This window comes from Coturnix japonica, chromosome 2 (assembly GCF_001577835.2).
Source record: "Coturnix japonica isolate 7356 chromosome 2, Coturnix japonica 2.1, whole genome shotgun sequence".
Taxonomy (NCBI): domain Eukaryota; kingdom Metazoa; phylum Chordata; class Aves; order Galliformes; family Phasianidae; genus Coturnix; species Coturnix japonica.
In genome coordinates, this window is record NC_029517.1 from 111,462,946 (window position 1) to 111,479,883 (window position 16,938).

The 16,938-nt window shown below is 36.2% G+C and overlaps 1 protein-coding gene across 6 annotated transcripts in view; it reads left to right on the top strand.

Annotated features, from left to right (window-relative positions):
• The window catches only part of WWP1 (WW domain containing E3 ubiquitin protein ligase 1), a 59,003-nt gene that overhangs the window by 26,987 nt on the left and 15,078 nt on the right, over positions 1–16,938 (top strand). For 4 of the 6 annotated variants that reach the window (XM_015855811.2, XM_015855812.2, XM_032442790.1 and 1 more), the window contains 7 exons: positions 901–1,025; positions 3,765–3,902; positions 4,006–4,072; positions 5,293–5,474; positions 9,704–10,049; positions 11,977–12,072; positions 12,726–12,900. In XM_015855811.2, the coding sequence (XP_015711297.1) occupies positions 901–1,025; positions 3,765–3,902; positions 4,006–4,072; positions 5,293–5,474; positions 9,704–10,049; positions 11,977–12,072; positions 12,726–12,900 (1,129 nt within the window). The remainder of the gene's footprint in view (positions 1–900; positions 1,026–3,764; positions 3,903–4,005; positions 4,073–5,292; positions 5,475–9,703; positions 10,050–11,976; positions 12,073–12,725; positions 12,901–16,938) is intronic. The other 2 variants (XM_015855814.2, XM_015855816.2) reach the window with 2 other exon arrangements.

The following is a 16,938-nucleotide window of genomic DNA, read 5'->3' on the forward strand; positions in this document are numbered from 1 at the left end:
GATGGGGCCTGGGGACAGTTTTTAGCATTATTTTTAGCAATTTTGATATACCTTCATGTTTGTAGTGCTGGCAGGTATGTGACCTTGGACTTCTTGCTGTACAGGGATTCTGCTCTTTTTCACAGCTAGAAGCACTCTTGTTGTAATGGAAACTGTTCTGTGAAACTTATTCTCCAGGACCTACCGTAGGCTCGTTTTCCTTCTTGAGCAGGGTGGAGATCATTGCCTAAGTTTGTAACAATATTACCGTAATTGGGGCTTCCCTTCAGTTGTCACTGTAATTTCACTACTGGATTTATTTTTTTTTTCCTCTGATTTTTGTGAATATGCATTCTGGTTTTATATATATTTGTGATTCATAAGTAATGTTTTATCAGCACTTCCATGGCAAGCTGACAGCTGTAGTGTGGGTTCCTGTTTGCAAGGAGCTGATTGGTTGTATTCTCTTTTTCTGATATATGGTATTTTTCTTCCTAGTGACAGGCAAATTAGTTTTACATATCATCTTTTTATTCACGTGAAGTAGTGCTAACTTTTAGTTAGAATTCTAGAATAGGGAGGAATAAGGAAAATATATCTTTCATAAACAAGGCATGTTGTTGTATAACTGAGAGTTGAGCTTTGTTTAGGCTATTCTGATGGTTCCCAAATTCTTTTTGCTAGCTGTAGTAATGCACTTTAAGCTTGATCTCAAGTTTAGATATTGCAGTGTTTACAGTGCTTCATTAATTAAAAATTTCCCTTTACATTATGAAAACTTCTTTTTCACATAATTAGTATCAAGAAATACGATAGATATGAGAAAATGAATTAAGCTCAAACACTCCCAGTAAGAAAAATGAATACTTTTAAGTCTGTGTATATATATATATATATATTAAAAATGTATTTTATGTGCAGGAATGTGACTCCACAGACTACGCTGGAATTTAGAGTGTGGAGCCATCACACTTTAAAAGCAGATGCTTTATTAGGAAGAGCCACTGTAGACTTGAGACAAGCTTTGGAAATACACAATAGAAAATGTAAGTTGTCCTGAAGGATATTTTAAGTAGAATTGTTATTACTAATCTTTATGTCAAAACTGCCAAACAAACTACTAACTATATGTGTTATTACAACTGATTTTCAGTTGGTGTCTTTACTTGTCTCTTCTGGACATGTCTAACTGTGCTATCGAGAACAACTGAAACATAACAATGAGTTATAATAATTTTGAAGCAAATTCCAGAGTCTGAGTTACTCCTAAGTAAAAGCAGTAGCGATTCAATAAAATGTTTTGTGGCAAACTAATACAGAATTTGCTAGAAGATCTGTTTAAAAAAAAAAAAAAACTAAAGTTTTTTTTACATTGTTTATGCTTTTCTTCTTTGAATACATATTTTTCCCTCATAACTCAACTGTCCAGAGAGCAGCAGAAACCACTGATAAAAGAATTGAGAACTTCTTTTTAGTACATTAGTGATTGTTGTGTTCTGTATAACTTCTAACAATTGTTTTCTTTAATAGAATTAAAACGTCTTCTTTATTTTGCTTTTTAAGCTTTTTTTTGTGAATACAAGAAGGTGGTGAATCCACACTTTAAATTCCACTCCTGAGTGGCAGTAGAATTCCAGCTAAACCAGTATTTTGCACAAGTTTGACACACAAACTCAAAAGCTCAGTGTAGAGAGGTGGAAGAAAAGATAGCTTAAGTTCTGTTTCACAAAAGCTTCATTTTTCTGATTATTTGGGAAAATTGAAACAGAATCCAAAAATCAGTGGAATTTCTTCAGCATTATGATGAAGATTCTGTGCAGGATTCCATAGTTAAGAAGAAAGTTTACTTATTTTGTAAATGCATAACAAAATCTAAAAGGATATCTCACAGTGAAATGTAATACTATTAAAATAATCCTGAAAAAAGGTTAATATTTTATTGCTGGAGATCCAGGTATTGTGTGCCCAACAATTCGGCAGATTCTTTTAGGAAATGGTTGGCTGTGTTAGCTGTACATTGCACTAAAGCATGAGCAGTGCTTCTGATTTTGGCATGTCAACAGTCCAACGCCCACTGAATTACTGAGTAATTCAATGAAAGATTAATCTGGTCACTCGGTTGTTGATTGAAATGCAGCACTTGAAAGGCTCTTTACTGAAAATATGACGGGAAGTCCAAATGCAGAAACTTTAGAATTAGGGCTGTTACTTTCTCCTGCTAAACACCACTAGCCTTGAATTGCTGCCCACACCCCTCCCAGCTCTTTTGGAGGCTCAGTTGCAGTACAGTCACTGGTCTGATTTTGGGAGGTAACCTTTTAAAATAACAGAGAGTAAACAAATCACCCGTTGCAGAAATGACAGCTTATGAATATGCTAGTTTAACAGATCTGTGGTAGGCTAGTTTCTCCTCCCTCTCCTTTCCTTCTAGGTCAGTAATTCCATAGCAGACTTGGCAGCCTTGTGCTTACTCCAGCAGTTTATGGTACTGCGAAATCCATCTGTAGAGGTGCAGTGGGTGTTTACTAATATCTGCTGCCCAACATTGTAGAGTTCAGTTTTTTTTTCAAAATAACTCTTAGGATCTCAGTAACATCTTGGCCATATGTGGCAATAGCTGATGCTGGCATTCCCTGCTTTTATGTTTCCTATTCATTTCTGATGTTTGTTAAGAACAGAAAACATGGAAGTGCTGTTTTAGTGCATGGATGTACAAGTTACACAGCATGCTTTAACTTTGGCTTGAAATGCTATCAGATTGAGGGATATAGGCTGTTACATCTTGAAAAAATAATCCTTTAATCTGAGACCACAAATACTAAAAGGCCTTAACCATTTTAACCTGATTAATGTGAACTCAGAGCTTACTTTGTTTAGTTGCCTGACATGCAGTTTCAAATGCTGAACTAGTAATGGTTGATTTAGAGTGAGTTACGCAACATCCACAGTATGTTTAAACTCTGGATTATGTGTCTCTGTCTATACATCTGTGCATTTCTTATCATACTGAATTTTCTACTGCCTCATTAATGTCTTTTTGTTCTTTAAATCTCAAAATGAAAAGAGTTTTTTGGGTGAAAATATTTTCTCATTTAATTTTTGGTTACTTGAGGTTTTCTGTTTGTTACTGTTTAATCCTGGCAGTTGGGGTCTATGAAAATGCACTTAATAAAGTTAAAAAAAAAAATAATTAAAAAAGAAAAATGAAAGACTGTGCAGTCTTTATGTTTATTCTTTCCTCAAAGCGATGTGCTTTTCAACTGTGTCTTCTGATTACTTTTGAAAGGTGATAAGAGAAATAAGCATAAGCTTAGGTTGTAGAGTAAGGTTCCCCATGACTTATCACATGTAGTATTTGTCTGTGTAGTTCACAAGTTGTTTAACTTTAAGCCTTCTTGTGTTATGTAAGTAGTGCACAATTTCAGAAGGCCTTAGTGGAAGTAATAAACCTGGGAAGTTATTTACAGTGCAGTACTGGAATTATATGGATCCTTTCGTATACCTGGATCATACTGTATAAATAAGCTATTTATTTTTACAGTAAGCTATGCTTTTACCCACAGCTGGTCTGAATTTCGTAGCTCCTTAATGATTTCTATGTTATTCAAATCATCTGGGTGTAGCATTTTGTACAGATATACTTTTTGTGCAAATATATCTTTTTTTTTTTTTGTTTGTGGTGGTTTTTTGTTGTTGTTGTTGTTTTTAATATTGCTTAGAATTTTAATCTTTCCTTTATTCCTTCTCTCCTTCTCTTTCCTAACCCACCCCAACTTAATTTCTAGTGGAAAAGGTGAAAGAACAGTTGAAATTATCTCTGGAAAACAAGAGTGGCATGGTGCAAACAGGCGAACTGACAGTCGTGCTAGACGGGTTGGTTGTTGAACAAGAATCTCTTACAAATCTCAGTTCACCAGCAACCAGTAAGTTGAAACAATTCAGTCAATATTTTGATTAATATTTCAGGGAGATTTAGTAGAATATTTCTATTGATTTATTTATTTTTTTCTTTTTTTAACTGTTCAGTAGAAGTTCAGCAAAATGGAGAGGCTGTGCATGAAAACAGAGATGCTTCGGCCAGAAGTGCGTCAAGGTTGGCATTTATTTTTGTGCTTTTGACTATATGTGAAGTATATCAGCAGATTTTATCTGTTGACATTCTTTTGTTTCTAAAGGTGAGAGATCTTAACTATCAAACTCTTAATTACTTTACCATAAGGTTTACAGTTTGTATAACAGTTTGATATTTCAGCTTATCAATAATTAAATTTACAATTCTGTTTTTCCTATCCTGTTAAAAAATGCTTTCCAGTAGTGCATGATTACCTTCTGAATGTAAAAGAAAATAGATTTCAAGTGGCCTGAATTTTTTATGAAGTCCTGCAGATGAGATTAAGGGAGTGGTGAGTGGCACAGGGTGGTTTTGTATACTTTGTCCATTTGTTTTCTGTTGTCTTACGGGCAGTTTCTGTTCATGTCTACCAACTTTTTGCAACAGACTATCTGAACGGAAGGAAAAAGCCTAAATGACTTCCTCCTCACCCAGTTCCTTTTTTAAAGTTGAGATCAGGAAGTTGTTGAACAGACTCGTATTGTGTTTAGGAAGCAGTATTCAGAATGCTGAGCCAAGGAGTTTGCCAGCTTCAGCCTAACATGGCAAGAAAAAGACTTGAAGATCAATTTCATTCTTCATTCTTGAAGCCACCATCTTTATACTAGCTCATAGGCTGCATACAGAAAAATAGGAGTGGACTATTTGACTTCTCTACCATTAGTGAGTTGAGTAGGCCACTGTTCCTTGCCGTGCCAGTTACACTGCAGTAAATGCAGATTACTTAAGTTTTTTACTTAAAAGATGATGTAAGTATACAGTTGCTGTGCATTTGAGTGATAGGAACAGATTTATCCTTGTACACATGATTATTTTCTTTGTTCCTTGTGCAATGAGAGGAAGACTTGTACTATCAGGTGGTGCTTTGGAATGGTCCCTAAAGCGTTTTTTGGAAGATGTACACATCAGTTGCTCCCACTCAACTCTAATATGTCATAAAGTAAAGCTGAAGTGGAAATGAGGAATCTTATCTAAGTGTCTGAAGTTCTTCAGAGTTTATGCCTTGTTCTTTAATTGTTTTAGTCTTGCACTTGGCTTCTATCTAGGCTGCAAATGTGATCTTACAAACCACTGTGAATTTACTTATTTTCTTTGTGTATTTCTTTTGCATGTGATAGTGTAAGACTTGGGTTCTGTGCATATCTATTAAATGTGTTTGTACTAATGTAAGCTGATGTTTTTTTATTTTTATTTTTACCAAGATCTGCTTGTGATGTTTCTAATGGGAATGACAATCAAGTACCTTCAAACTCTGTAGTACAGAATGCATTCTGCATAGAAGCTGTTAATGGAAATAACTCACCATCTCCTACACATGTTGCAGCCAGACCCAAAAATACAACTGTACCAAAACCACTCGGAGCTGAGCTTGTCAACAGCACTGGTAGGAATGGGAGAATTATAAGTACATTTATGTTAAGGCTTTTTGTCTAATTGAAATCAATCTGGAACTGAATCACTTTTTCTGCACGTTTTTTATTAAGTTTCAAAAAATATTGAAAGGATGTTGAATTTATAATCTTGTATTTCCACTCCATTATTTCTTCTTCTGTAGATCCAGTCTTAAGTGTACTAACTTACATACTTACTTCTGAATGCTCATATTGGATGAAGTAAGAACTAAAATATCTGGAACTTGCTTCTCTGTCCCAGATTACCAAGTGACATTAGTGATTGATGGGAAGCAGAATGAGATTTCTTTCGTGTAATTAATTTGAATAACTCCAGTTAGGCTTCTTTTGCTATTGGATAAATCTGCTGTTTAGTGCTGTTAGGATCCACTGTGCCTAGAGTTAAAATGTAGATGCATTTTGCTTTCCATTTTTTCAAAAGCTATGCTGTTTCAGAACAGATATTGGCAAAATAGTGAATTTCACACATCTCTTAAATACAAAAAAAACCAAAACAAAACAAAAAAAAACTTATTGTAATTAGGGGTAACATATGGTACATTAAAAGAACTTGAAAAGCAGGTATTTATGTTTGTTCTTCAGGCAAAGCTTTGTATCTGATCATGACTGTGTTTTTAAAGCACTTGCCTCAGCTGGATTGAGTTGAGGTTACAGTGACAGCAGAGGAAAAGGATACTTTTAAATAGAAAGATGCAAGCTGTTAATAAACGGGAGAACAGAGACTGTTAAGCTTCCTCTAAAAGAGAGGAAAATAAGGGAATGGTGGCAAGATGGTGGAAACAATGATAAACTTTAAATGGCAGTAATTAAACGAGGCCTCTGTGAACCAGAGCTCTTCTTAGAGAACTTGAATTTGATTCCTCTCGCTTTTCAGTTGACGGCCAAAGGGCATATGTATTATTTAAGCACTGTTCTCTTTTTCTTCCATTGCTAAGAGATCTGTTTTAAATTTGAATTTGGATAGTGTAATTGCTGTAGTAATTGATTTGTTCAAAAAGTGATGTTGATGAAATCATCACTGAACTTGCACTGAGACCATTTTCAACTACTGTATTGGTTAGTGGAGACATTTTTGTTTTTAGGAAAAACATAAAATGAGTCTTTGGCATTTGTTGATCACACAGGTTTTTTTTTATTATTTTTCCCCTTGTACCTAGCAGAACTGTAATTTTGTATCATATTGCCAGAACTGCTGTTTTAGATCTAATTGGTGAGGTAACCAGCTGGTGTATCATAGAATCATCATAGAATCATAAAATGCCCTGGGTTGCAAAGGACCACAATGATCATGTAGTTTCAACCCCCCCTGCTATATGCAAGGTTGTCAACCACCAGACCTGGCTGCCCAGAGCCACATCCAGCCTGGCCTTGAATGCCTCCAGGGATGGGGCATCCACAACATCCTTGAGCAAAATGTTTTACATATCTGTTTTGGAGATCAGCTTACTAAAAGCGCTGATGATTTGTCAGTTATTTTGATCCTGTCTTCCTTCTGTAATCCCATTGTCTGTTTCATGTGGACGAGTTGAAATTACTTTTTTAAATGATAGTTGAAAGTTAAGCTTGCTTTTTTCTATTTTTACAAAGTTGTTGCTGTACCTAAAGCAGACATTCAAAGAAAACTGATCAGATTGTCTGTAGTTGTGATTTCTTTTTTAATCTCATGCTTTATATTTTGTTTAAATGGTATGAATTCTTGACATATCTTGATGTAGTTAATCTGTTTTCTGTGAGCTGGAAGTAGTGATGTATTAGCCTGGAATAGCTGTGTTCATGATTCAGTGCCTTTTACAGACCTTCCACATATCCTGTCGCCTATACAATCATGCTTGTTATTATGTGAAGTAAGAAAATATATGTGGCCTAGTGATAATTCCTTAAAGAAACTGACCTGCTGTTTGGAATACAGTAGTGATTACTGCTTAATTGTGGGTTGCTTTTTTTTGTTTGTTTGTTTGTTTTGTTTAATTTGTGCATGTGTGTTTAAAAGGAAGATGAGGTTTACAATTCGTCAATATCTGTTTTTGCTTTCTAAGAAAGCCAGGAATTGTTGACATTACACAGCTATTGCAAGTAGTAAGTAGTCTTAAGTTTTTATTTATAATAGTACTGTACAGGATTAAGAAAAATGAACTCTTTAAAATGATGAAACACCATTTTATAGGCACTAGGCTAGTGTTAAATTTTGCACATTTCTATCAATGGGATTAAAACTGTAGAGATATCTTAGTATTTTGGCTTCAGTTCTTAGAATTGGAAGCTTATAATGTGCTGTCAGTTAGAAAACCACTTGAAGTGTGTGTGGCATATAGTATTTTGTCTTGAACAAAAAGATTTACAGCTCTACAGGTACAAACTGGCAAGGTTAAGTAGAATTGTCACCGATTGGTGTTGATTAGGGATTCAGAAAATTAAAGCTGTGAATGATATTACACTACTTCACACAATGTCCTTGACTTTTAATGGGGTCATATTGACTACTGTACCTGATTTCTGATTTCACTAGTTTGAGACAAAATCTTGTGCCAAGATACTGTTCTGCTAAGATCTGCAGATGGAGAAGACAGATTCTATAGCAGGGTGTGTTGTGGCAGAACAATGGAGAATGGTTTCAAACTGAAAGAGGGGGAGATGTAGACTGGATATAAGGAAAATGTTTTTTGCAGTAAGGGTGGTGAGTCATGGGAACAATTCACCAAAGATGTGCCCCATCCCTGGAGACATTAAAGGTCAGGCCTGATGGAGTTCTGGACACCATCTAGCTGTAGGTGTCCCTGTTTATTGCAGGGGAGTTGGACTGGGTGACCCTTAAGGGTCCTTTCCAACTCAAGCAGTTCCATGATTATGACTGGTATTGATGCATTGCCAGACAAGAGGGCTTGAGAATACTAAGCCTTAGCCTGTTTTTCCTCCCAAATCTGTATGCTTTAAACCTTCTATGAGATTATGCTTGCTTGACTTGGATGACATTTGGGTTGTTCTTAAAAAGGCAGAAATTAATTTACTTTGATTCTATTGTCATTTTTGTAATTTTTTTAGTTTATATCAATCGCGTTGGTATTCTGGATCTGCTGGGATGGCGTTCATTTTCTTCATGGCAGTTGTATGATGCTGTGTTTTAGATTTATGAGCAAAACCATGCTGATAGCACGGTTATGCTTTAAACGCTGCTGAAGAGTTTCTTCACAACATGAAGTCCTTATCTGTTTCTCATTCAGCCTCTTCTCAGCTGATGAACAGATTGGGAGTGCTCAGGAGGTTGGGAGTGGAAACATCCAGGCAGATGACCTGAACCAACCAAAGAGATGTTCTTTGTCATACAATGTCATGCTCAGCAATAAAAAGGGAGAGGAGAAATTTTGGGGTCGTTAGTCATCTTTCTGCATGGGAACTGGATTACTGTCATTCTATCCATGGGAGGTGGTGAATGATTGCCTTTACATCACTTATTTTGTTTCATTGTTTTTGTCATCTCCTAATTCTTTTCTTACTAAATATATATATATATATATATTATCTCGGCTCACAAGTTTTCTTGCTTTTACTTTTCATCTTCTCTTCCCCAGTCATGCTGTGGGTGGAAGTGAGTGAGTGGTTGTGTGGTACTTGGCTGTCTGTCATAGTTAGCTCACGACAGTTAGCAAAATGTAATTTTTTAGGACATATTGATTTTCCTAAGGATGCTGGGGTGATCTATTTATTTATTTATTTTTTAAATAAGATACACAAGAAGATATTAGATCTGTAAGAACTTTTTATTTGTATGTCTTTTTATTTCTGCGTTACATGTAGTTACTTGGCTCCCAATGCTTTTCTTTCTTGTCATGCTAATCAAGATATTTTTCTGAAGTTGGTACAGCTTCTCAAGTAAGGCAGTACTGTTTCTCTGGTAGTGGATGTTTACTTTTTGCTAATCTCAGGAATAATGTATAATGTTGTATTGAGGAAGGTATGCAGAAACTAAGAAATAATCTTTGCAGGGAAGTATAGAGAACGGCTTGCAGACTGTAAGATTTAATTACAGCTTTAACCGAAGCTGGTGCACTTTTTGTAATCTTCAGCAAAAATGTTACTTATGGCACATAGGTGTAAATTGAATCAAAGCGAGGAATATGTTTAATATAGTATACTTCAAAATCTGACCAAAAAGTTTAATTCTTTGGAATCTGATATGCAAATATTCTTATTTCCCATTTCTCAGTTAATGGTGAGACATCTTCCTCTGCACCAGAAGCTGGTAATTCTTCTGTCTCTGAAGCTATGGTAGGTTCAGAAGCTCCTATGTCTACAGATTGCACTAACACTACAGCAGAACCTCAATCAACAGAAGAAGCAGCTAGTTGCTCTGAAAGCCACACTTCTACGCTATCCGTTGTGTCTGCTGGACTAGAAGCTTCAGCTACTACAGACTGTGCACAGCCTAATACCACAAACAGTACAGCAGCAGATGCAGCAAAACCAAGGGAATCCTCCTCAGCCTCAGGTGCATCAGGAGAGACTTTAAGACAGCAGACTGTTAATGCTGGTACAGAACCTTTACCACCAGGGTATGTGGGCTTGATTTTAACACTATTATTGTGTTTTGTCATAATGTGTATGTGAAGAAATCACAGTTTAATTCCCTACAGGGGTTGCTAAATACAGATCAGTTGGCAGAGATGGGGTTATATGATCTAAAATGAGATTTGTACTATTCTATAACTGGCTGGTAGCTTATGTCCCAGAAACTAGCAGCTGATCATTTATTTGTTGAGACAGTAATGTGATCTAAACAGAGGAATTCTTGGACATTGTGGATATGAAGAAGATTCATTTGATATATTTAAACTTACTTGGGTCATAATTAATTGCTGCCATGGTTCTTATACTGTGGGTATGTAGTAGGGACTAAAATATGAAGAAACAAAATGAATAAAATAGTCTAGAAATTTGGGTTCTTGCAGTGTAGGATTGTAACCAATAATGTGAAAAATACAATGTGAGTATGTGCTCAGAATAGCTAGAAACTTCTAGTTCTCCCAAACTGAAACTACTGCTGTAGTCCTAAACCTTAAATGTAAAATCAAAGATGAGCTTAAACTAAAATAAAAGCATAATATGTGCTCAAATAGATATACTGATCTCAATATAAATAAATTAAAAAAAAAAAACCAAAAACCAGATATCTCATGTTTGGGTGAAAAGATGTCTTCAGTAACTAGTTGAAGATGCTGACATTTTTGTAATAATCTAAATATTAACTATTTTAGCATCTTTTTTAACACAGAAGTAGTTACTTGCTGGAAGTATATATACACTGTGCCATCATAGCTGATATTTCTGAGATCTGTCATTCTGTCATGTATCTGCTCTCTCTGAAACAGGTTCAGTAAGTAATTAGTGACTCTTCTCTTGATTTGCTGTAGATAAACATGAAAACAGGAATCTCAAAAGACAGAAGTATTGTAGATACTTTATTGAGGAAATGTCTCAAGGTTCTTAATTTTCAATTATTTTCACAAAATTCTTTATAGGAGGGAACTTCTGTTATTTCCCCTCCCCACTTCTTTCTTTAATATGCTTTCCTGTTGGCAGGGTCTTGGATTCAGGCCTAGTGGACGCTACGGCTTAATTCATTACTTTGTCATTCCTCCCTGTTTGTTTTCTTCCTCCCAAATCTATTCGAATTTCCATTACATTCAGCCTTACTATGTAACATGCTTCTACTCCCCTTTTATGACTTTATAATCTTGACATTTAACCTCTTGAACTGCAAAAGCATTCATAGAAATTTGATGAATATCAAGTAGAATGTCCTGCCTACATTTTTTGTAGCTAAGTAATTATGTTTATAAGAAAAACATGCGTATTAGTGGGACAGGAAATGAGGATAAATATTGCATCGTGACAATCCTCGGTAGCTTGAATCTCGAATCGCTCATGTTCATATCCATCTTCATTATAAGAGCTTTGCAACCAAAACTGAAGAAATAATCCCCAGGAATATCAGGTAGAGATAAAGGAATCTAACAGGACAGGACATAGAAACATGGGAGAGTTATCTGCTAGCACACTTTTGAGGTTCACTCTGAAAGATCCTGTTGTTTATTGGATGAGACATGCTTGGATATGCAAATAATTTGTTTCTGAATTTTTAAAATGAAGCATCCAAACCTGAAGCAGATAATTACTTGTCTTCATTTTCAGATACCTTAAATGGAATTTAGAAGTATTTCTGAATATCAGTGTATGTTCATTTTAGGTTCCATGTCCCTTAAAGAAGTCTTCATGGTGATACCTATTCAAGAAGGAAGTAAATGTGATCTTTATGTATTCTAGTGTGCATTGCCTTCAGTGTTTTAGAATGAGGTTTGGATTACAGTGAGTTCATTCAGTAGCAATTATTTATTTATTTATTTATTTGGCTTACTGGGAAATAAGCCCTAGGGAAGTATTTTCACCTTGACTTACATGAAAGTCTTTTTTGTCCTGAAGGTGGGAGCAAAGAAAGGATCCTCATGGTAGAACCTATTACGTTGATCACAATACACGAACTACGACGTGGGAAAGACCACAGCCCTTGCCTCCTGGGTACTGTAGACTTTTCTTAATTTAAAGTTGATTATGCTGCTACATTGTGTTTTTCTTCTAGTGTGAAACAAACGAACAAACCCTACTGTCTTGGTTTTAATAAGCAGCTCATTGAAAACGTATCATACATTAAGAAATCTTAACATGCAGTTAGCATAAACTGTGTTATTTTCCACAAGAATATTGGTGTATCTATATGTATCTCATTCTGATCACTTGTTCAAATACAGCTGCTAAATTATGTTGTTTTTCCTTTAAAACTTAAGTGCAAAAATAATGAAGATTTTACCATCTTTATGTAGATGGCATCACTAGTGTAGTGCAGTGGTTACCAACCTTGGATTCTTGGGCAATAGTGGATTTTCTGTGTAACCTGCCAATATTAATCATTGTCATGGCAAATTACGTGGTTAAGACTGGGGGTGACAGCAAGAGCCAAGGATGCAGTTTCCTGAGTGTTTGCCCAGTTTTCTCTACTCCCCCACCCAGTAGAGCTGGGGAGTACGTTTGTGTACTTTAAAAATTAAGATCATGCCTATCATTCCAGTATTTAATTCATATAATATCTAGGATCTTAGCATGAAGATGAAATTAAAATGAGCTATGCAATGTTACTGGAAAATATAGCTGTTAACGTTTCTGTTTCTTGAAAGCTGGGAAAGAAGAGTTGATGATCGTGGAAGAGTTTACTATGTGGACCATAACACCAGAACAACAACATGGCAGCGACCAACAATGGAATCAGTCAGGAACTTTGAGCAGTGGCAGTCTCAGCGCAATCAACTGCAGGGAGCTATGCAACAATTTAACCAACGATACCTCTATTCGGTAAATTCTATATACAGTTTAGAAATGAGTAAAGAGATATAGCTACCCATTGAATCAGCCACGTGAACCACATGATACTTAAGACTTTTAGTGCTAGTAGTAACTGGTAAAAGTAAAGCACTCCCTTAACTGAAAAGGAGTGTAAAAACTGGATTATGAGCACTATATGTATTAAATGGCATTCAAAAATTCTTTAGTGGAGTCTCTCGTTGGTACAGGTGGTAATTCTTTTTCTTTGAGCTCATTTTGAAGTTTAGGGGCCTGGTTCCTGGAATTTCAAACATGGCTTTCCATTTCTCTTATGTAGTTCGCTCACTTTAATCTATGGAAGAAACTGTCATGAGCAGCTTCAAAGACTACATTAGCCTGGAGAAGAGAAAGCTCCATGGAGCTTCTGCTGCTTTTCAGTACTTAAACAGGGCTTTAAAAAGTGGGGAGTGACTTTTTTCCTGGACAGATAGTGTTAGGATATGGGAGAACAGTTTTAAACTAAAAAAGGAGAGATTTAGATCAGATGTGAGGCAGATTTTTTTTTACTTTGAGAATGATGGAGGTGTTCAAGGTCAGGTTGGATGGGGCCCTAGGCAGCCTTATCTTGTGGGTGTCAGCTCTGCTGATAGCTGAGGAGTTGGAACTAGATACTCTTTAATGTCCCTTCCAACTCAAGACATTTTATAAATCGATTATGGAGTTATTGAGACAGTTTTTTTTGAGGTTTTATTTCATTTATGACTAGATAACTAGAACAGACTTTTATGTTGGTTTTGTTTTGTTTTTGTTTTCCTCCATGGCACCTTTGTATCACTATTCTAAACACTTCATTGTAAGACTTGAGTTCAGTCTCTTAAATAAAGATCCAATTTTAGACACTTCATAAGTGATACATATCACAGCTGGAGTGCTTTAGAAAGAAACAACTGCATTTTGATTTCTGGTCTAGGACTGTATGCATCAGGAAGCCTCACTTTCCTCTAAATTTGATAAACTGCTTTAAGGTATCCTCTGTGAGGTCATTGCAGTATTCTTATGTTTAACACTTCTCAGCTTTTTCTTACCTAATTAGACATATCACCACTGATTAGATGTATCACCACTGATTTTCTTCATTCCTTCGTTGTTCATCATAGTCTATTTATCTTACACAATTATAAAAAGATAGAATGATTAAAGTTGGAAGGGCCATCTTTCTGTCCCTTCACTTGACCCTCTCTAGTAGCTGCATATCTCAACAGTACTTCCAAGTGTGGCCTCCCCACTACTAAGTAGAGTGGAATGATTACCTCTCTTGACCAGCTGGCAGCACTTTGCAACCCAGAATAAATTTAGCCATGGTAGAGCAAGGACACATTTCTGGCTCTTGTTAGACTTGTCCTCTGTGACCTTCAGGTACTTTTCTACAGAGCTGCTTTCCAGCTGAGTGGCTCCCAGTCTGGATTTGTTCCTTCTCTGGTGCAGGACTTTGCACTCATTCCTGTTTAATTGTACAAGACTCCTGCCGTCACATTTCTGCATTCTGCCATGTCCCCTAGCACGACCTTTTGATGTATTAGCACCATCACTTTCAGTTTCATGTCATCTGTGAATTTACCAAGGGCACATTCTACCTCATTATCTGGGTCATTAATAAAGATATAAAACAGGGCTTGACCCAGTATTGACTCCTAGAGTCTGTCTACTACTGGATTCCAACTAGACTTTACACCACTGACAGCTACTTTATGGGTCTGACTTACCAGTTTTCAGTCTGCCTCACTGTCTTCTCATCCAGGATGTACTTCAGTGCCTTGTCTAGGAGGCACTGTCTCCTCATACGGGGGAACAGTTTCAAAGGAAGGCCTTACTGAAGTTCAGGAAGACAGTATCCATTGTTCTCCCCTATCAGGCCAGTCATTGCATCACAGAAGCATAGCAAACAGGTCAAATGTGACTTCTGCTTAGTAAATCCACTCTGACTCTTCCTAATAATATTCTTGTCCTTCACATGCCTGGAAGTGGTTTCCAGAATTAGCTGTTCCATTGTCTTCTCAGGGACTGAAGTGAGGCTGACCAGCCTGTAGTTCTCTGGGTTCTCTTTCCTGCCTTCTGTGAAGAAAGGCATTTGCTTTCCTCCAGTATTCAAGCATTTCTCCCAGTTGCCATGATTGACTGAAGATTATCAGCAATTGTCTCAGTGACATTTGCCAGCTCCCTCAGCACTCCCCTGTCAGAACCCATGGACTTATGAACGGCTCTGACCTGATCTGCCTCTACCAAGGGTATATTTTCAGGGGCTTGGACTAGATGACCTCTAGAGATCCCTTCCAACCTCTACAGTTTTATAACCAGACATTCTGCCTGGTCTCTGGGACCCAGGATTCCTAAAGGTCAATCTTGCTAGTAAAGACTGATGCAAAGAATGCCTTCAGCCTTTTCTGTGTCACATGCAACCAGATCTCCTGTCCCCTTCAGCAATGAACCCACATTTTCCTTAGTCTTCCTTTTGTTACTGATGTACTTAAAGAAGTATATATGTCTTGTTGCCATTGACATCCCTAGATAGTGTTAATTCTGTTAGGGCTTTGGCTTTCCTGACCTCATCCCTGAATGCTCAGAGGATGTCTCTTTATTTCTTGGAGATTACCTGTTCCTGCTTCTGCCTTCTGTGTGCTTCCTTTTTGATTTTGAATCTAATGAGAAGCTAATTGTTCATCCATGAAGATATGGGGCTTGTAAATGATTGCTTTTTGCTACTTGAAATTTTTTTGTTTTTTTTTTCTAGATTTGTTGACTTGTTTCTAATAAGTACTGAAATTTTACTGAATTCTCAGCTCAGCTGGAGAGCTGTTTGCTCAAATCATGCCCTGTCATTATTACTTTGTGCCAATCTGTTCATGCTGTCAGAACTGTTAGCTTCTTAGACATTGCCTAAAACATAGGGACAGACTTTATCATCTCATTTTGGTAAGTTGCTCGAGATCAGTATTAATAAAAAAGCGGCAGTTGCCATTCAAATGTGAGATAATTTTTGTCTTTTAGGTAGGTGCTTCTATACACTTCTCAAACTGTTACGATCAAATGAGGTAACTTGTCTGCCTCTGACACACCAGAACTCTGCTTATATAGCAGCTTCTGAGTAACATAGTTTATTTTCTAGGAAACAGTCATTTAATCCTTTTAATAAACAAGTTGAAATTTCAGCTGTCTTGAGTGGTCAAAAATAGGCTATGTGAGGAAAATAAGAATGGTAAGGCTATGATTGTAATAGTTATTCTTGTTTTTATTTGTTTATTTATTTATTTTTCTGTTGAAAATACTAGTGGAACTTTCCTGGAATTGATATTTTTCAATATCTTGCTGTTGTTTTATGCATCTCATTCTAGCTTCATTCTTTTTTGTTGTGTTGTCATAACAGCAGCTAGTCCTTTTCCTTTTTTTATCATCTTTTTCATGGCATGTGGCAGCACCATATTGCTACTTAGACACTTCGTGTAAGGAAGTAAGTGTAGAATAATTTATACTTGAGCCAAATACATTGCTTCTTGGATCAAGCTGTAGGCTAATTCTGTCTAGAAATGTTATTCAGATATTTCAAAATATTTAAAGTGATAAGAGTTGCTTCAGACTTTGTTTTCTTATCTTGTACTTTGCAAATAGCTAGTTGCACTATAAATGTCTGAAGTTATTGTTTTTAATAAATATAACATACTTCAACTATGTATATTCAAAGGAATTAGGAGGAAACAGTAATAAGAAATAATGTGGGAGAAAACGTAGAATTTCAATATTCGTTCAAAGTAGATGTCTTAATAAAGGGTTTTGGAAGGCTAGTCTAAATTTACTTAAAAACTGCTACTTGTGTATAATATAAAGATTCTAAATGATAAATATGTTAGAAATTGTCAGATATTGTGGTTTCTTTCCTTAAATTTACTGTTTAATTAAGAGCATAGTATTTGTAGGCCACATATAAATAATTGGGTACATTAAGAAGATGAGAAAACTCTGAATTAATCTACCATTCACTTCCTCTGCAGTTAGCATTTTCCATTGTGTGCTATT